Raw genomic sequence first — 20656 nt, 5'->3', positions numbered from 1 at the left:
CACTTGCAGGGTCTCTGTTCAGACCTAACGCAGGCATTCAGGCACCGAGCAGAAGTGCCTGCCACGTGTGCGCACGTAGGGACAGATGCTCTAAACCATGACTATGACATACAAGGATATTAGCATCATTAAGTCCTGCAGACTCAGAGCCTCACTCTGAGATAACTCAAGTGTCTTTGCTATTGCTAATTAAATCTAAAACCATATTTTCCACATAAGATACGTACAGTTTGTAGAAAGTACCATTACATTATAAAGCATACTTTAACCCTTTTTTAAAAATTGTTTTAAATTTGTAATGTAAAATTGATTTGTACATTAAGGCTCTTTTTGATTTTCATCAAAGGTCACTGATGTGGTGGGTCCGGTGGCTCAGGCGGTTGGAGCTCCCTGATCCTAACTCCGAAGGCTGCCGGTTCGATTCCCACATGGGCCAGTGGGCTCTCAACCACAAGGTTGCCGGTTCAACTCCTCGAAGTCCCGCAAGGGATGGTGGGCTCCGCCCCCTGCAACTAAGTTTGAACACGGCACCTTGAGCTGAGCTGCCGCTGAGCTCCCGGATGGCTCAGTTGGTTGGAGTGCGTCCTCTCAACCACAAGGTTGCCGGAAAGGACAACAACTTGAAGCTGAACGGCACCCTCCACAACTAAGATTGAAAGGACAACAACTTGACTTGGAAAAAAGTCCTGGAAGTACACACTGTTCCCCAATAAAGTCCTGTTCCCCTTCCCCAATAAAATCTTAAAAAAAAAAAAAGTCACTGATGTACCATTTTCTAAATACCTTTATTCATAAATCAGTATAATATTGATCAGTTTGAATGCCATATATATGATAAAATAGATTATGAAAAGTATCATATTCACAACAAAACCATTATTTTATATAACTGAATGATCTGATATGCTACCTTCTGCTATAACTCAATGGACCCAACTCTACCCTATGAATGGATTGATTTTATGATTCTCCTAGAAAGTTTTGAGTTGGGTATAGTTTTTTGGTGCTTCTTTCTATGATCCAAGGCTTACGAGAAAATCTCTGAAAACGAACAATTGGAACCAGAACTCTCCAGGATCAAGGAGAGACAGGAGTGAGGAAAAAAGGACATCCTGTCACATCCTAAAGATCCACAGCTGCTGTGCTTTGCAGGATATGGGGAAGGGGGAGCACACAGTGTAAGAGGAAAGAATCATTCCCAACGATTATATTGAACATTTTTAAATTGTCAATATCAAGGGTTAATTTCTAAAATACAAGTTTTTAGACAGAAGCTATCCAGTAAGCCATTAACTGAAATAAGTATGCAACATAGTCAAGGAGAGGTGATGCTTGCAAAACCACATACATCTTATTTATCTTTAATTTTAAAATAATTCATTCCTTTGCTGGGTATGCAAGTGAGCAATGGAGAAAGCGGTGCATCTGCAATACCTGAAATTAAAAAAAAAAAATGAAAATAATCACAGGGGCAAAGATTTGAGTCACTTTAAAAATGGGCAAGATTAGAGTGTGGATCATGGACTCCACTAAGTGCAGAAGCAGAATATGCAAAACAGGGCATGATGGGACGGCAGGCTGGCTGTGAGAAAGCTCAGAGGTAATTAGTTAGCAAAGAGAGCACTGAATATAGCACGCGGTTAATTCTTCTAGTTTGTAAAATAAACTGACTACTTACCGGCTGGTGCTAAGGATTTCAGTGCTTCCAGAAGATGCGGGCTAGAGAACTTTACGAGGCACCGGAGGGGTTCTTCTCTTTCAGCCAAGATGCCCCCATTTAAGTCACTTTTGAATTTTGTTTCAAGCTGTCAACAAATGTATTTATAAATGAATATTAAATGTATCAGTTGCAATGGCAAAATATAACAAAATCGGATTACACGTTTCATTAATTCTTGTCATAAAGAAATATAGGGATTAATGAGGGTGGGAACCATTTAATTTGCTAGTTGCAAACGTAGAGGGCAACCAGCATATCAAACGACAGCACACACAAAATGCCAAGTGTGCATAGTGCCTGACCCACGAGACCTTGGATATCAGTTCCGTCCCCAGTGTCCTTTTTGGCATTCTTAAATGGAAAATTAGCACTACCTTTTGTAATCTGTAATTTCAATATGAAAATGTTGTATTTTTTGAATCACTACCATGATTCCTTTTTTACTCCTGATTATGGAAGTTATTAAAAAACATACAAAAGTAAGGAACAGAACTGGTGGCCAGTTTTTTTTCATTTATTACCCCACGTCCCATTCCCTACTGCCCACCCCTACTGGATTATTCTAAAGCACATCTAGGACACCATAGCATTCCATCAGTAAATATTTCAGTATGTACCTAAAAAAGACCTAAAAAAGGACTCTCTTTTATTCCCATAACATTACCACACATAAAACAAAATTAATAACAATTCCTTAATATCATCAAATATCCATGTAGTGCTACTTCAATAGATTCTAAGTTCAATTCTTTTTTTTTTTTTTAACTTAAAATGATCCTTCACATGTAGAGACAGTATGTTGAAATATCTAAAGGGTGAGTGATGTCTGCAACTATCTCAAATGATTCAGAATAAAGAAACAGAAAGAAAGCAAATGTTAATAATGGCGAAATGTTAATAATTAGTGAATTGAAGCAAAGGGGAAATGGATATTCACTTTAAAATTCTTGTGAGTTTTCTGAAGGTTTTACATTTTTCAAAATAGAAAAGATAGGGAAAAATTAGTAGCAGGTAGGAATCAATGTGCACCTTGATTTAAATAATAGAGCCATTCTAAGATGTGTGTAAAGGGAAGTTCTGTAGATTAGATCTTACTTATCCTCCATCAGTGATTCTCTAATGTGTGCAGAATCTGCTACAGTGCTTGTGAAACCAGATGGCTGGGTCCCACCTCCAGAATTCCTGATCCAGTAGGACTAGGGTGGGGCCAAGAATCTGCATTTCTTACCCATTTACAGGTGATGCTGATACTGCTCGTCCATGGACCACACTTTGAAAACCAGTGTTCCCCAGTATGAGCTGTTTAAAGGAACTGGGTTAAAACCTGCCATTCAGGAAACTAAATTTGAAAGGTGTCTGTCAGCTTTTCCCATGGAAAACAAGTCAAATAGGCCTTGGGCCTGAGTGAGCAGATCAATAGCAGATTTTAAGTGTGGCCTGTAGCTGTAGTGGGGGGATGAGCAGAAAGAATTTTACTGGAGGGTTTAGGGGGCGGAGGGTGTTGTGAGTATGAGCATGAGGATTAGTTTAGGGTGATCGTGACATAAACGAATTCTTCTAATGGTGGCGATGCGCTTGCCTCCAGCCTGGCCTTCCCGGTGGGCAGTGGCATACTTCTATAATGAGCTAGGTTTACAGTACTGACTAAGCAAGCTGGGCTGTGTAATGACTTATTTATTCACCCTTTTATTCAACAAATATTTATGAGCCCTGACTACATTACAAGTATTGTCCAGGTGTGGCTGGGCTAGAAAGGTATAACTTATATTTTTTTTCCCTCAAAGATACAGATCATAGCCAGTTATACATGACTGAATTAATATGAAAGATGAAATGAAAAGGTAAATTCAAAATTTCCAAAGGTCTTATTTACTAATAAAGGAACTTACTAACATGATAAAGAAGTCTATTTTAACTCATAAATTTATTATACAAAACTAAAGTGACGAATGAATTAGAAACAGTTCCTTAGAATTGTTTTTCACTTAAAGTTTTTGTTCTTTTTAAAAAAATACCGGTAACTGTAGTCTATAGTTAGTTTACAGCAACATCCTACCTTATATTGTGCAAACTCTAGTCTTGGTTGAGAATAGTCCCCAAAAATTTCTTGAGTCACTCTTTGGACTCTGTCTTTTTCTATTCTGTTTTCATGAATGATCCTTGAATCCACTACAGATGGAAGATTTCAAATAAAAACAGTTTTTAGGAATATATTTCATCCTTAGAGTATCCTCCGTTCATACCTAAGCTTTCAACTTGCTTGCCTAACTTAAAGATAATATTTACTGTTTCTTCTCTTGATTGTAATAATTTATTTTAGAAAAATTAGAAAGTATGGGCTAATAAAAAAGAAAATAAAAACCACCTGTAATTCTACCACATAGAAATAAGCACTGTTAACATTTTAATATATCTCTATCTAGCCCTTTCTTTCCAGTGACTAAAAAAACATATACCTATATATATTAAAATTAGGATTAGAAAATAGACACAATTTTCTATCCTGTTTTCTTTACTTAACATGAAATCAATAGGAGTTCCTATGCCATTGGAAAGTCATAAAAATGTTTAGTTCATAATGGCTGTAACATTTCATTTTATTGCCAAATCACTGCTAAGAGATAGGAAAATTTTCATTAAAAAAAAAAATGTGCTTCCAAATTTCTGTTTTTATCTTAGAACATACATACTATTTATATCTAGCCCAAGTCTTCTTTCTTGTAGAGGTGTAGCAGAGTTGTGAGTTTCGAAGTTCTAGGGAAAACAAGGAAAAGGAAAAAGTGAATGTTTTCCTAATTTTAACACCTTGACGTATACCTATTAATTGATTTTAGTACATAAAAGTATGTCAAATTCTATCTTTATTTTTTCCAATAAAAAAGAGATTTGAGGGGGCGGCTGGATGGCTCAGTTGGTTAGATCATGAGCTCTAAACAACAGGGTTGCCGGTTCAATTCCCACATGGGATGGTGGGCTGTGCCCCCTGCAACTAAAGATTGAAAACAGCAACTGGACTTGGAGCTGAGCTGTGCCATCCACAACTAGATTGAAGGACAACTACTTGGAGCTGATGGACCCTGGAGAAACACACTGTCCCCCAATATTCTCCAATAAAATTAAAAAAAAAGAGATTTGAGGCCATATCCAGGCTGAGTTGGGCATTTCTCCTACAGTATGATATTGGCAGAGACTGGTGGGGTCAGCAACATGGCTGTTTTGTATGAGGAGCTCTGCACTTTGTTATTATAAAAATTGATTTGTCAGAAGTATAGGTGGTGAGTGCAAAAGCTACAGAAATCAAGCCAAGTATCTGCAATGTGATATTCCCCTTTATAGCTATGGCTTTATAACCCTAAACAACTCAGAGATTCCTTTGGAAAAGTAACTTCCCTACTGAAAGTCTGCATCTCTCAAATCCCTTCCCTCACCTTCCCCTACTGAAACCACTGTTTTTATAATTACAAGTGTTTGAAAATGTGAATTTTCTTAGGAATGCAACTGTCATAGCAGAACAGTTGGTATCAATTTGATGGGAGGGTGGTGGGCAAGAGGGGCGGGGGCTGCTGTGGGAGAAAATCGTACCTAACTTCTTAGTGTCAGCATTTTTTCCTTCAAGAGTGGCTTGCAGAGAGCCATCACTTCTTTCTACTTAGAACAGATGAAAATACATAAGTATATCTAAGGGCTCCAAGACATACACAGAGATTAACAATCCACCTACAGGAGTCTGAACATACGAGCACACAGATGCCTACAGAGGCAAAAATAATCCTGAGCCTGTGAGTAGGGCCAGATCCGTCCTTATCATTAAAGGGAAACAATGCATTTAAATAATTTTAACAAATATATAAATTTTGGGACTTAATAGACCAATGCTTTCTCCTTACGTCTAACCCCTATATCACCTGCTTGACTGATGGGACAAAAAATGAATTCTACTTCTCTCTTGCATAACAGAATAATATAATTAGATTCAAAAGACAGTGTTAAGTTATTCTAAAGAGAAAATAAATTCTAATTGGTATAGCTGATCTGGAATCTGGGATCTATAACATAGACTCCAATGACTACTGAGCAGTATAAAACACAATACAATTATAAAAGATGACAGTGAGGAATTAATTTGTTTCCTTTCATGTTAACTAACTGAAAGCTTTCTTTACTTCAGTAATACCTGAAGTGACTTCCTTTTGTTCGAGGTGGACTTTCCCACCTGCTCAGTGGCTTCTAACTCATGTGTGAAAAGGAAAACGGAGACTTAACTCTGAAGAGAGTTACAGATTAGCTCACCTGATTATACTGTTTAAAAACAATAGCCTTAAGAGAGTCCAGATATCGACTTCTGAGGTCCATTTTCACAATCTGATGGTGTTTGCTAGCGATTGTCAGTGCCTTGAAGTGAAAATTAGAAAGACTGTAAGGATTACTATATTTATCCTATTGTATTTGTATCTTATGGTATTTGTAACATTTGTCAAAGTAAGATGTAGGAGCTGCAGTAAGTGAACAGTTTCCACTCAAGAGTGAAAAGACATCCAAAGAAAATGTAATCTCATGACCTGTTACTCATCTTAGAAAACAAACAAGAAACGGCTAATAGCATTAAAATTCTCATAAATACAAAGTCTTTTGTACCATTTTTAGAAATGTGATCCAGTTTAAATTAGGAATTATAATAAATTAAGTTCAGACTTAGGAATGAACAATGAATACTGAAATGTTGCCATTTTAGAATATCATCATCTAATATTACAATGACACTGCCACACAAAAATGCAAATATGTATGCTTTAGGACAAATACTGAAGAAAAAATGCATATTAAGTGCAGTTTATAAAAGCTTCCCATTATATGGGGAAACAAGTTAGAAGATTTAAACAGAATAAAATGTTTACTTGGCACTAGAGGGTAGAGAGATAAGTTTGCCTTAAAATACACAATGAAATGAACATTAGCTTTTGGGGTAATGTTTAAACTATAATAGCTGTGGCAGGGTGGACTCACCTGGCCGAAGGGAATGAATGACCACTATACAGAGAGTGCCAAAAAAAACGTATACACAATTTAAGGTAACATCTCTTAAAGTCTACATACATTTTTTTTTTTGGCACCTGGTATATGTGGAGGAAGAGATCCCAAATGTGAAGAAGCAGAGTTATGTGTTAAGGGGAAGCACAAGTGAGCAGCAGTAGAAATCTTTCTGCTGTTTCAGTAAACAGCCAAGGAATTTAAATGACAAGCAAGTCCGCCCAGTGGGATCCTATAGCTAGCTCTTGGATCCACAACCCTGGCGTGTACGTTCCTCTTAGCCCTAGAGATGGCGTGGCCAGGATTGCGTTGCTGCTCACCTCCATCCAAATGAAGTGGCACCTCCAGCACCAACTGAGGTGCCATTGGACTTGTGAGTATTCATAGACAGTGGATGCAGCAGCACTCGCCAGGTCAATTTAGGGATGGCTTTTTTGGGGAAAGATGCTAGGAAGCCAGAAGCATAAAGAGAAGCAGGCTCTTCTTCTAATGTACAGAATGTGCGGAAAATGGTTACAAATGAAAATAATGTTCATTGATAGGCGAATTATGCAGTCATGAAAAAGTAGTGAGTTATAGAACACGTAACCACACGGCAATGTTAAAAAAGCAAATTATAGATGCTATGTACTATGCTGGTTTTTGTAATAAAACATCTTCTGAAGGAAATAACAAAACTGTTAACAGTAGTGAATGGGTGAATGGGATTGGGAAAAACGGTACGAAGTTTTAAAAGACTAACTGTTTATCTTTAGAGACTCCTGTGTTGGTTGAATTTTTACATTAAACAGACATTACTTCTAGATTAAAAGACAATAATGAAGAGCTCCAAACCAACATGTATGCCACTTTCCCATTTGTAGAAAAATAACACTTTCTGCTCCTTATTTTAGGAAAGCAAGAATTACATGTGGCATTTTATATATAATGCTTATTGAGCAGCTTAAGCCTACATAGACCTCTGTGATAAGGACAATAAAACATTATAGCTATAGTAATTGGTTCCATACCTGACACAGAAGGGGTGTATTGCTTCTCAGCTGGGAGGAAGAAATGAAGGCATATGGAGTCTGGGAATAATACATCACATAAGCAGGTTTGTACTGGTTTGGTTTTCTATACTGTGTTCCCCAGGCAATTCGAATCCATATTGCATTCTCCTCAGCGTCTCTGAAAGTGACTGTCACCTTATTAGAAAAAATATTGAAGTTTCCTAAGTAAAATCTCGTGGCACCAACAACACGTGCTTTTCAGGGGTGAAGGGTGACTGTAATCTTGCACAGTCTTTTCTCCTACTTTTCATTACAGTGTTTTGGGAATCTTTGAGAAAACATTTTGTGGTTGTTCTGTAAAGACACACATATGCTTTGCAAAGTCTTTTGGAAGAAAAAAATGAAAAACCCACAATCAGGGTAGGACATTACAATTTTTCAATAATTTCTTGGGCTTAGCTTGAAAAGCTGTGTTCCTCCACCTGTAAGAGATTATGATGGCAGTCTTACAAATGAGATAACCTGTTTTAAAATGGAGCCTTGTTAGCACTGGGCATCGAGCTAGTGTGCACTATGAAACTTAATAGCAACATTTTCATGTAGTAATGGGCTTAGAAATATATTTATCCTAATGCTTTTATGTGTTTAGCTGAGATGTTAAACATTAGTCTAAAGCAGGAGTGTCCAAACTTTTTTCAACGTTTTTCACCAAGGGCCGTATGCGGTAAAATACACACACAGCCGGGCCACTCACTCGAGGTGAAGGACGTATTGCCTCACCTGGTTGATTTAAGTAAACTAAATATATTTTTGGAATTTGCTGCAGGCCAATTAACAATGGACTGCGAGCCGCAATTGGCCTGCGGGCCGCAGTTGGGACACCCCTGCTCTAAAGGAAAGTTATGTGGTGAGAATATAGGAAATTCTCCTGGGTTTTCATCTCATGGATAAAATGCAGACCTTTCTGAACTTTTAAATATGATTGTCAGTTGGTCTGGAATTCAGTAGCCTACTCGTAGATTATTAGCTCCCCCTGGATTCAGTTTCCTCTTGGAGCTCGGACGCTGGAAAGGAGGCACTTGAGACAGGTTCACTCGGATGCCCCATGTCTCTTTATTTCCTCCTGCTTGTATCTTACTCCAGGTAAAGCAGGTTGTAACGTGACTGCTGGCATTAATAAAGAAGGCAGTTGCTTTGACTCTGCCCACTCTTTATTTGGCTGCTTTTCCAAATTCCCTTGGTGTATCATACAAGGAACCATCCCATTCCCAGGAGTGGAGGGCGCGGGGCTGTCTGACCTTCCTTGAGGGAGCAGTACAGCACTTGGCTCAAACAGGGGGGACCTCCAGTGCCTTGAATGGAAGAGGATAGGGTCTTATTCTGAACAGCCTTTGTGTCCCATTACCAAAACAAAAATTCCTGTAAAATCAAGACTGAATACAGTATATGGAGGACACATTTTTACTAGAGGGAGAAAATTGGTAGCACTCCACATAATTAGATAGTGTCTCTAGCCCAGAATGAGGATCCTTTAAGTGAGAGCTCATGGAGGCCTGTTACCTCCCTGACTTGGATGCACAGCCAGGTGTACATGTCTAAGTGTATGCTTTTCTGGAGAGAGGTACTGTATCACTTATCAAAATTTTACCAAGGGTCTGCTATCCAAAAAGATTAAAACATCAGTGGTCTTTAATCTTTTAATCCAAAAAGATTAAAACATCAGAAAAGGATGTCCAGATTCAGGATAACCCTGCCCCAGCTGGCTTTCAGGTGTTCCATCTCACATTTTTTTTTTTTTAATTAATTTGTTTTCTTTTTCAGTTACAGTCGACATTCAGTATCATTTTATATTAGTTTCAGGTGTACAGCATAGTGGTTAGACATTTGCATAATTTATGCATTGTTCCCCACCCCAATAGTCTGGTACTCACCTGGCACTATACATAGTTGTTGCAACATTACTGACTATATTCTCTATGCTTACATCCCCGTGACTAATTCTTGTAGTAAGGAAGATACTCAGGTATCTGAAAAGGTGGGACCCAAATGCAGACCTTTGTTATTTCTCAAAGAAACTATCTCAATAGATATCATCCTGCAATAGCCAGGACAAAGCATTTTCCACAGACAATAGCTCAGATGAATAATGCTCAAGCTTAACTATGTGACTAATCCCACCAAGGGTCCTAAGTGGTTTGACTAATGTGGGACTGTACTGCTAGCCAGGGTATCCTCTGAACTTTAGTAACTGACTACCACCCGCAAGCTTCTGAACATAATTAGAAAAAAGTTTAGTGTGAGAATCAAATTAAGCTTACAACACACAAACTTGCCACATCTTACCAGATAAAATTGTTCAAAATACAATGTTCTTGGAAAACTTAAAGAAGACAAACTAAAAAATATTTTAATTGTAAAAAGGTAGCACATTTATCTCCTTTTTTATGCTTGTATGTCATGTAATATAATAATGGTAGTCTGTGTTAAATATGTTAAAAGTTAAATATGTGGCAATTCACGTCTGTCTCTAGCTGGCCTTTCAAACAGGACAGATATGACCCATAAAAAACTCCTCTGTTCTCCAAACCTCCCCCACTAGCCTGCCTAAAATTCAATCCGGAGGCAAAAGCTTTTGGAACATGGCAGTGCGAAAAGAGAATAACTCTAACCACTGACATACATGAGCATTAAAGTAGGAGGAAATAACATTTCAGATTCTTTTCTCCTTCAATGGTGGGGGTAGGAGGCATGGGGTTCAGAGGACAGAATTTCCTGGTGCCTAAGAGATATCAGGTGAGGAGAGGGCACTGAAAGGGAAGGATGCAGATAAACTGAACTGGAGCTGAGAGAGCAGCTCTCTAGGTTTCTTGTTTGGGGTGAAGCAGTGTGGGAACACTGCCACGAGTTTCTCAAAACGAGTTAGTCAGTCACGTTCAGCTTCATAAAAAGGCTGGTCCCAGGTGACGCTAATGCTGCTGGTGTGGTGATCACACTGTGGGAACCACTGCCTTTCAAAACTCATTTTCAATCTGGCAGCGAGGGCAGTAGCCAGCGTACAAGGGGTTTAAGCATAAAGCTGGCAAGGATGGATTACTCTTTCAAGGGGTCTTTTTGCAGAAGCCTTTGAAGGGGTTCAATAAATAACACTCCGCTTCCCTATCCTTCTGGAACAACTAAGAAATAAGGCAAAAGAATTGGCAGGTGGAGGCCCACATAGTATAACTCATATTGCCAAGAAACTGGTGACTGGCTCTTATCTGTAGGCAAGTGGCCCTCCAGACAACCCAGAGTCAGGCAGAGTTGCCCACATGGTCACTGGCAGAACCACTCCAGGTGACCTCCCTTGTAGGGGCAGAGCTGGCCCCTGGAGGAACAGAGCAGAATAGGTGCCCCCTGCAGGCAGCTGCTTTCGCTCAGGTAAGGTCAGCGCCTCTGCCAGAGAAAGGTGAAGGGGGAGACTCTCTCTACATAGCGACACATCAGGAGCAAGAAATATTTTCCTCCAAGAGTCTTATGCTTAGGATGAGCGTGGAGAATGGATGTACTTTTACTGAGACTTGGGCATGTTTATAAGCAGTAGAGTGGGCACCGGTAGAGGAAGATATTAACGAATGTGACAGAATAGAGAGAAACCAAATATGTAGGCCCTACAAGGTGAGGTGCAGGAGATGGATTCAAAGCACACACAGAAGGAGCATTATAAGAAAGGAGAGGAGAGAATATTTTCAGTGACCGGTGGATAAGTAGAACGTATGACAGAAGTTACAAAGGATGAGGTAAAGAGATGGAAAGACAGGTCACGGGATTTGTGTATGGAAAAAAACACTACTATGCTAGAGAGGACAGCCATAGCATGGTGAATGTGACAGATTTTGGGGGCATATCTTTATATGTAAGGAGGACTAAGGCAGACTAAGGTGGAAAGAGAATGAAGGAGGAGAGGCTGTTAAAAAAATGATCGCCTCAACCTACATCAAGACACAAAGGTGGTGCTGTGGGAATAAAATGGCAGCGTGCTCTTGAGCAGCCCCGCCCAATACCACGGCCACTAGCCACCCATGGCTATTTAACTAAAATAATAGTGAAATAAGGTTAACACTTTAGTTCCTCACTCACATTAGCCACGTTTCAAGGCTCAGGAGCCGCATGTGGTTACTAGCTGGTGTAGTGGACAGCGCTAATAGAGAACACTGCCACGGTCGCGGAGTTCCATCGGATGGGGCCGCTCTTGAGAAAGAAGCATTTGCCCCTGAACTGACAGGTGAGGGGAAGGTTTTTATAATAATTAGAGTTTGTCTTTGTTATGGACTAGAGTAATATGGAATATTAATTGAAATTTCTTACAAATAAAAAAAGGTGGTAGCAAATGTTAAGTGCACAAATGCCATGAAATTGTAGTTCATGCAAATTCAGATAAATTTTAGTCTTACATTTTTTAATGCCCTCTGAAGAATTTTCTTAAATGAACTTTTGAACTGTTCCATATCGGAAAGGTCAATGTCTTCACCTGTCAAAGTGAAAAGAAAAATCAAGAAAAATTAAGGGAGCTACAATGTTGTCAATAAATATGTTTGCAAAGAGCCTGAAGGTGAACATTTTGTGTAACTTCAAAGAACGAGAATGATCAAATCACACAAACGCAACTGGTTTCTGACACAGTATCGCCAAATATATTTCTCATTTTCCCATAAATGAATAATAATCACGTCATTTTTAAAGAGATTTAAGAGGAACATAATGTATTCATCTTTAAACTGCCAAAACATCAAATATAAATGTTCAGTTTAGAAAGGAAAACGTTACCTGGCTCTTTAGCCATCTGAAAAACATCCCAAACTCTCTGGTGCCGATGAAATTGAGTATCTGAGAGGGAAGAGGAACTTATTTCTATTATAACATAGAACTTTAAGTAATGTGCTTATAACTATATATTTTTAATAACATGAAAGTGGAGAAAATAAAAGTACTTTACAAATCAGGTTATACATTTTTATTCAAAGTATAAATTTAACATGGATTAAATTTACTCCAGACAAATAAAACAAGTCAAAAAGAATAATTCAGTATAGTAGAGCCTTAGCATTTACTCTTTTTCAGTCAGACCACTTACTCTATTTCCGCACAGAATGTCTCATTTAAGAGCATGCCAGGGATGACGTGTTTCTCACAACTGGTGTGTGCACTGGCTATTCCTTCATGTGGAGCATTCTTCTCCTAGCTCATTGCACACCTTATCGCCATACCTCATTCTAGTCTACTAAAATGCCACAGATGCAGTGACCTACCCTGATCACCCTACCCAAACTGACCCTACCCATGCGGCCCTGCTTCAGTTTCCTTCATAGCACTTATTACTACCTGACATTATTTCATATATTTAGATGTTCATTTGTAACTGCTTGTCTCCCCAACTAGAATCCCATGGAATACCGTGTTTCCCCGAAAATAAGACCTAGCCGGACCATCAGCTCTGATGCGTCTTTTGAAGGAAAAATTAATGTAAGATCCAGTACTATATTATATTATATTATATTAGACCTGTTATTCTATTTTATTTTATTCTATTCTATTCTATTCTATTTTATTCTATTCTACCCAGTCTTATTTTACTATAAGATCACATCTTATATTAATTTTTGCTCCACAAGACGCATTAGAGCTGATGGTCCGGCTAGGTCTTATTTTCAGGGAAACACGGTACAGGACTTTGTCTTGTCAAGTGTTGTATTACCAGTGGCTAGCCACTGGCTGGCATTAAATAAGGACTCCTTATTAAATGGACTCCATTAAATAAGGATTCATATATTTGATGAATGAATGAATAAATGTATGATATAGAAGACATGCTTCAGGAGGTACAAACTTAAGAGTATCTTGGAGCATAAATGGACCTAGGAAGTTATTGAGTTCAACATCACCACATATCATCCTGGCTTTATTATACCTGTGCTGACCTCTGTCTGTTTGCTCTGATCTCATCTGCATCCCTGTATCTTTGGCCTTAGGACTGAAGTACTCTGAACCCCAAAAAGAGGGACTGTTGGCCCCAATACTCAAAGGCACCAACTTGCTGTGTCTTTTGCACTTACTACTTTTCTTGTCCTTCCTATAGTTTAGTGTCTTTTTTTGTTGTTGTTGTTCTTTTTTTTTTTTAAATTTATTGGGGTGACAATTGTTAGTGAAATTACATAGATTTCAGGTGTACAATTCTGTATTACATCATCTATAAATCCCATAGTGTGTTCACCACCCATTGTTGTTGTTGTTGTTGTTTATTTGGTGCCTTAGTGTCTCTGTCTCGCTCTCTCTCCTCATTTCTGGTAATGGCCTGACAATTCTTGATTACCTAGTTTTGTCTAAAACAGGTATGATAAGGCGCAATGTGATGAGAGAGCATTCAAGGGGTTTTTGTTCCTTTCTGGTATTTCTTCCTTGGTTCTGTGCTTCAGAGTTAAGATGGCCTGCTAATTGATCTCTGAATAAGGTTGTTATAATAATAATGGAAATTAAAATTTTTTGTTGTTAATGATTCCATTCAACATCATGTCAAAGTTCATGATAAATGGCAAGGGCTTAAACACAAATGAAGACATTTCCTCAAATAGAACACATCTTAGACTAATCTATGATCTTTGTGACAAACTTGGTCCACCTCTAGCATTTCCTTAGCAAGGGGCTCCACTTTCCTTCTAGTTGCACATATAGACCCTGGAGCCATGTGTGTTCCTCTTACTCAGTCCCTCTAGATCACACCATGTGCAAAGTCCAGTCAGTTTTTTTTTTGTTTGTTTGGTTTTTTTTTAAGTGTGTTTTTCCAGGACCCATCAACTCTAAGTCAAATACTTGTTTCAATCTAGTTGTGGAGGGCGCAGCTCACAGTGGTCCATGCAGGGGTCGAACCGGCAATTTTGCTGTTAAGAGCACTGCGCTCTAACCAACTGAGCCAACCGACTGCCCCAGGTCCAGTCAGTTTTAATCCTTACCTTCCTTACAAGCTGCACTGTAATAAGAACAAATTCTCAAAATTATATTTTCAATTCTGTTAATAATAATACAAAGCCTAACAGATATTTACTATGTGCTCATTATATGCTAGTTACTGTGCTAAAAACCTTTTAAACATTATCTCATTTAACTATCTCAATGATCCTGTGCTATTATTCTATTATTATAATAGGTGCTATTATCATCTCCATTTTACTTAGAAGTCTGAGGCCTAGAAAGGTGATATGACTTGGCAAAAGACACAAGACTGGTAAGTAACAGAGCTGGGATTTCAAACCAGGTCAACAGACTCTAGAATCTGAGCCCTTACATATAAAATTGCCTCTGATGAAACTGGATTGGTCAAATGTAAATACAAATCATCAAAACTTACAAATGATGTCTAAAAGGGCTGCGTCATTGAGACTCACACCATTCTCCTGAAAGAGAAGATAAAATGTTCAGTAAGTGTGGCAATAGGTTTGATTCTACCCCTTTTATAGCACATTTTAGTATTGCTCAAAACAGACCAAGGAAACCCTCTCAATACTTATACTGACAACCTGTCTCCAACCTATGCTCTCCTGTTAAGTCACAAATACACCTTCTGATTCATGTGTCAGTACAGGCACTCACAACTGTTCTCCCACAATCCACTACTCATTTATCACTTTTAACTTTTTGTTTTGTTTTTTTAATTAACCTTCTAGACTTCCTCCACAACAGGGATTCTTAACTGGGTACTACTGACATTTTAAGTCATATAATTCTATGTTGTGGCGAGCTGTTCTAGGATGTTAAGGAGCATCCCTGGCCTTTATTCACTGGAAGCCAGTAGCACCCCACTTCCGCAGTTTTGACAACCAAAAATGTCTCCAGACATTGTGTCCTCTGGCAGACAAAACCATCCAAGCTGAGAACAACTGTCTAGACATACACATGTATGTATTCATTTCTTTATATATATACATATCATATAGTTTCTTTTCAATGTGTACATAAAGATCTAGTTTATTATTTTCAATGGCCAAAGAATACTTTATGTGGATGTATCATTATTTAGCTAATCATGATGTATAGTTTTTTCCCATTTTTTGTTTTCTAAACAATGCTGGTTAACATCTTTATTCATAGTATATAAATATTTACATATTTATATCTATATATGTAAATGTTTATCAATTATATTTTATAATATATTTATATATACACTTTTATATATATTATATAGATATTTTTATAATATATATCACCTTATTTTTATGATTTTCTCCATATAAATTTTCAGAAATGGAATTGCTGAGTCATCAAGTATATTTATGAGTGACTAAGGGAAGGATATACTGGAATATGGGAATTTTTTTATACAATACTTGCAATTTTTCTGAAAGTCTGAAATCATTTTAAAACAAAGAGCAAATAAGTAAATAAATACATGTGAAAGAGTATCTCTTTCCATACAACTTGACCAACACATTTGAGCATTATTATCTTTTCATCTTTGACAATCTAATAGGTAAAAGAAGAATACTACTCATTATCGTGTTTCCCTGAAAATAAGATCGGGTCTTATAATAATTTTTGCTCCAAAAGATGCATTAAGGCTTATGTTCAGGGGGATGTCATCCTGAAAAATCATGCTAGGGCTTCTTTTCCGGTTAGGTCTTATTTTCGGGGAAACACGGTAGCTTGTATTGATTGTCTTCTTTTTTCTCCCAAGGTATTCACTTTTTCCCCTGGTGATTTGTGTAAGCAGTTTTTGTAAGTTCAAAAAGCCAATTAAGAATTAGTGCCTTCGCCACTATAGTAGTACATAGCCCTCATCACTTCATAGCTAAGGGCTGCCTTAAATCTCTTTTGGACTAAGGAAAGGAAAGAAAGAAAAAAACCCAAAGCGGGGAGCATGATATTCAGATTAATCATTTTGAGCATTGTTACCTTACAAAGCAGAACCAAGTCCTGAGCAAGAGATTCCTTTCTCTTCCGGAAGTTTACAGTCTGCAGTTGATTTTCAGACAAAAAATCCCAGGCTTTTAGAACTGTCATCATTTTAGTCATTGGGATTTTCAAGATGGTCCTCTTGATAAACTCGGCAACAGTTTCATCCATCTCTTTGGCACTTTAATAAAAACAGAAACAGCACAACAAAGTATTAACCAAACACAAAAGTGTGAATTTTTTCAGCATCGTATTTTTAGCCAGGATTTTGATTTTGTAGATTAAACACCCAAATGTTTATTTTATCTTTTCTCAAGCAATCTGCAAAGAGAGCTTCAACAGAAAGATTTAAGTGTTTTCTCCTGAAGCTATATATTTCAGGAGAAGCTGTATTTCTCCTGAAGCTGTGTATCTAAATATACATATATATTTAGATATGTATTAGAGTTTGCAAAAATTAGTGCTTTCTCTCCTTTCTTGACTAGAGTATTTTGATGGCAACGATATGTAAATTATTCACTCATTTACTGACGTATGTAACAAACTGCTGAGTACCTGTGCGTGCCAGACACTTTTCTACGCACTGAGGGTAGATCCACCTTTAACCAAAAAGACAAAAATCTCTGCCAGTATGGAGCATCCATTCTAGTCGGGACAGAGAGGCAACAGGAAAATCACAAAATGAGTGAAAAGTGATAGACACTGCAGTGAAAACGGAGCAGTGTTAGGAAACCAGTACTACTACGAATTTGGAGCAGGCTGGGAGTGATGTGGAGGAAGTTGGGGTACAGACGGTAGGCCTCACAGAGAAGGTGACATTTGAACCAATCCTTGTGGAGAGGGAGTGAGCCATATGGCTGGCTGGTAGAAGAACTTTCCAGGCAGAGGAACAGCAAGTGCAAAAGCCTTGGGGCCTTCAAGGGACAGGGAGAAGAAGGCCCTCAGGGAGGCCAGAGAGAGGAACACAGAGGCAAAGGGGAGGTCAGAGATCATGAAGGGCCCTGAAGGCCACTGCAAGGATCACAGCTTTACTCTGACAGAAACCAGCTGCTGGAAAGTCTTGAGAGAGGCAGGATACGCTCTCACTTAGGTTTTCTACCACGATCAATCTGGGTACTACACTGAGAACATAGCCCAGAAGGAGGGAGGAAGCGAAAGGCCAGCTAGGCGGCTACTGCAATAATGTAGGTAAGAGATGCTGGTGGACCAGAGAGGAGGTAGTGAGAGGTCAGATTCTGGATATACTTTTAAAAGAGGGTCCACAGGATTTCCTGATGGATTAGACACAGGGTGTGAGAGAGAGAGAGAGGAATCAAAGGTCATATCAAGGTTTTTACTAGGTAACTGAAAGAATGGAGCTGCTATTACTGGAGAAGGGGAAGACTGGGAGGATGGGTAGAGGCAGAAGAAAGCTCAAGAATTCCATTTTGAACATGCAAATTTTAAGGCTGTCAGACCTTTATGAGCTTACTGGACATAATAAGAGCTGGAGGTGGAGGGTCGCAGCCTCCTTCTCCTTTAATGTGTTGCTCCTTAACATGGAGCTATTACTTTTCCTGTCCCATGCAGGACGGTGACATTCTTCAGCTGTCCACAAGGTCCTGAGCCCCAAATCTGCTGTGGCTTCCTAAGCAACAGACAGGGCAATGATCTTCCAGACATGACTTAGTGGTCCTCTCAAGCGAAGGGGGATTGAGCCCTCTTACGACTTTCTTCAGGGTAGAAGCTATGATCCAAGAGTGACAGCTGATCTCAACTCTGCTACCTCATTTGGGGACACTGACTCTCTTTTAAAATATAGAACATCAAAAAGCAATCAAGCATGATTTCTAAACACAGGTTAGGCAGGATATCTGAAGACTTTAAATTCCCTTCATATCCTATCTTCTAGGAATGAACATACAGACCTTGTTTGACAGGTTTGTCAAGACTGTATTTGACAAGAGGCAGTAGTCAGTCTGTCAATATCATCTGCTGCCACCACAACTGCATGGTATTCAAAGACAAACAGAGGAGTATCCCTCTACAAGAATCCTGGCTGTAATTTATCTACCATTTAGGTGTTTGCTGAACATTGCATATAATTTATTACCACTGACCACTTCCAAAAAGATATGGAGAGTGGACTATATTTTAAAAAGCTACTGAAGGGGTGGCCGGATGGCTCAGTTGGTTACAGTGCGAGCTCTGAACAACAGGGTTGCTGGTTCTATTTCCACATGGGATGGTGGGCTGCGCCCCCTGCAACTAAAGATTGAAAACGGCAACTGGACTTGGAGCTGAGCTGCGCCCTTCACAACTAGATCGAAGGACAACAACTCGGAGCTGATGGGCCCTGGAGAAACACACTGTTCCCCAATAAAAATTAAAAAAAAAAAAAAAAGATACCGAAAACAGCAGTTAAAACAATAGTTAAAGTTAATCTCCTGTTAGGAGTTATTTAGAAAAATAACTGAGTTAAGAATACGAGAACAGAATTAGGATCATGAAAACTGAGCCTGATTTATTTCTTTGTCCAGATATAGGACCAACCTGCCTTAACATCAAGACTAAAATCCTCTCTATGGTCTACAAGACCCTGTGTTGTTGGGTTCTTGCCTCTCTCCCCATCATCTACCACTATCTTCTTGGCTTTCTGAGCTCCAGGAACATTGTCTTTTTAGTTCCACTAATACAAAACGATCCCTCCAGTGAAGGGCCATTGTACCTGAGTTGCCCCTGCTTGGAAGATTCTTCATCCTCACATGGGCAACTCTTGTGATTCAGTCTCAGTTTAGATAGCTTCTCAAAGAGACTTATTCTCATTACCCCAGTCTAAAGTTATTTCCCCACTTTCTACTCCTTATTGTCTTTACAGAACTATCTGAAATTATCTTGATCATTTTATTGCTTTAAAATATTTTACTGAGCTCCACTAGGGTAGGAACTGTATTTGTCTAATTCATAGCAAGTCCCTAAATGACAAATAATTGTGGCATGAAGTACTAGATACTTTCCCTAAGCAGTATACCTGAGGAGATAAACAACGTGGAAGGATTCGGGTCCAACAGTGAAATAATTGAAACAACTTCTCCCACCAAAAACACTGTTGGTGGGGTGGACTGGTTAAAATGCAGATTCCTTGGCCTCATTGATTTAAATTGAGGGGTGGAGGATCACCGAGTAGGGCTTGAGATTCTGCATTTTTAGAGTGCCTCAGATGACTCTTAATTCTGGATAAAGTTTGCAAAATGCCATTGTAAAGAACTCTGGTAGAAAGAGCACACTTAGTCTCAGCAATAAAGCTGGGAAGCCTCTGAGTACACTCTTCCGATTCCCTGTGATTAACTAATATCTTGTTTCCCAGCCTTCAGCAGCTTAGTACCTGGCATATAGTAGGTGCTCAAGATACACTTGTTGAACGAACGCATGGCAGAAAGCCGTTTTAAGTAACTTTCCTGTAGATCTACACTGCTGAAGAGCTGCAAAAGGAGCGAGAGGCTGAATGCACGAAAAAGGACGGAAGCCAAAGTTAACTACGAAATCAAAACACCTAACTCTGGGGGGAAAAGCAACCCAAGGCTGGGATAGCAGTGTAGCCCATAACGTGACAGCTCGGGGCGGCTCCGGCATTGACGCACACACTACGTAAGGCCCTGCCCTTTAACGGGCGGATGTGACATCAAGACCAGGCATCGCTGCCCTTTCTTCTCAGCCTCAACCGTATCTCCTTGCCCCCCCACCCTCCGCCTCCACCCGAGACCGGGCGCCAATCCTGCACCTTGGGACGTGCGGCAGTAGCACAAAAGCGCCCTAGAGGCCTCGGATGTGACTTCCACAAGGCTTTCGCCACCCTCCGGGGCCCGATTCCATACAGCCGGGGGCTCTCTTACCGGCCCACATCGCCAGCTGTCTCACTCTTCAGCAGATGTTCCCGCCTGCTGCACCTTCAAAGCCGCCAATTGCAGTTCCCGCCGCCCTCTAGCCCCGCCCACCGAGCCCAAACTTTCGACTC

The 20656-nt window shown here is 39.3% G+C and overlaps 1 protein-coding gene across 1 annotated transcript; it reads right to left on the bottom strand.

Moving 5' to 3' along the window:
- Nucleotides 1–820: 820 nt before the first annotated feature.
- Nucleotides 821–20624, bottom strand: CENPN (centromere protein N). The gene is made up of 11 exons (XM_033128182.1): nt 20535–20624; nt 16663–16843; nt 15119–15164; nt 12544–12603; nt 12171–12247; nt 7759–7935; nt 6011–6112; nt 4411–4474; nt 3777–3889; nt 1679–1805; nt 821–1434 (listed from the first exon to the last, which is right to left on the bottom strand). Exons 2-11 carry the CDS (start codon nt 16831–16833, stop codon nt 1352–1354), a joined length of 1020 nt encoding a protein of 339 aa, XP_032984073.1. The 5' UTR covers nt 16834–16843; nt 20535–20624; the 3' UTR covers nt 821–1351.
- Between the last annotated feature and the right edge of the window lie 32 nt (nt 20625–20656).

Source organism: Rhinolophus ferrumequinum, chromosome 15 (genome assembly GCF_004115265.2).
Source record: "Rhinolophus ferrumequinum isolate MPI-CBG mRhiFer1 chromosome 15, mRhiFer1_v1.p, whole genome shotgun sequence".
NCBI classification, from domain to species: domain Eukaryota; kingdom Metazoa; phylum Chordata; class Mammalia; order Chiroptera; family Rhinolophidae; genus Rhinolophus; species Rhinolophus ferrumequinum.
This window is presented reverse-complemented; position numbering and strand designations above follow the sequence as displayed.

What these genes read in the sequence shown, in the direction of transcription:
- CENPN (XM_033128182.1), bottom strand. Translation starts at nt 16,833, where the DNA reads ATGGATGAAACTGTTGCCGAGTTTATCAAGAGGACCATCTTGAAAATC. An exon ending in TTTTTAAACAGTATAATCAG is followed by an intron (nt 4,475 to 6,010) that starts GTGAGCTAATCT and finishes TGTTTTCCCTAG; the next exon opens with AACTTCGAAACTCACAACTC. An exon ending in TAGAGTTTGCACAATATAAG is followed by an intron (nt 1,806 to 3,776) that starts GTAGGATGTTGC and finishes ATTTGTTGACAG; the next exon opens with CTTGAAACAAAATTCAAAAG.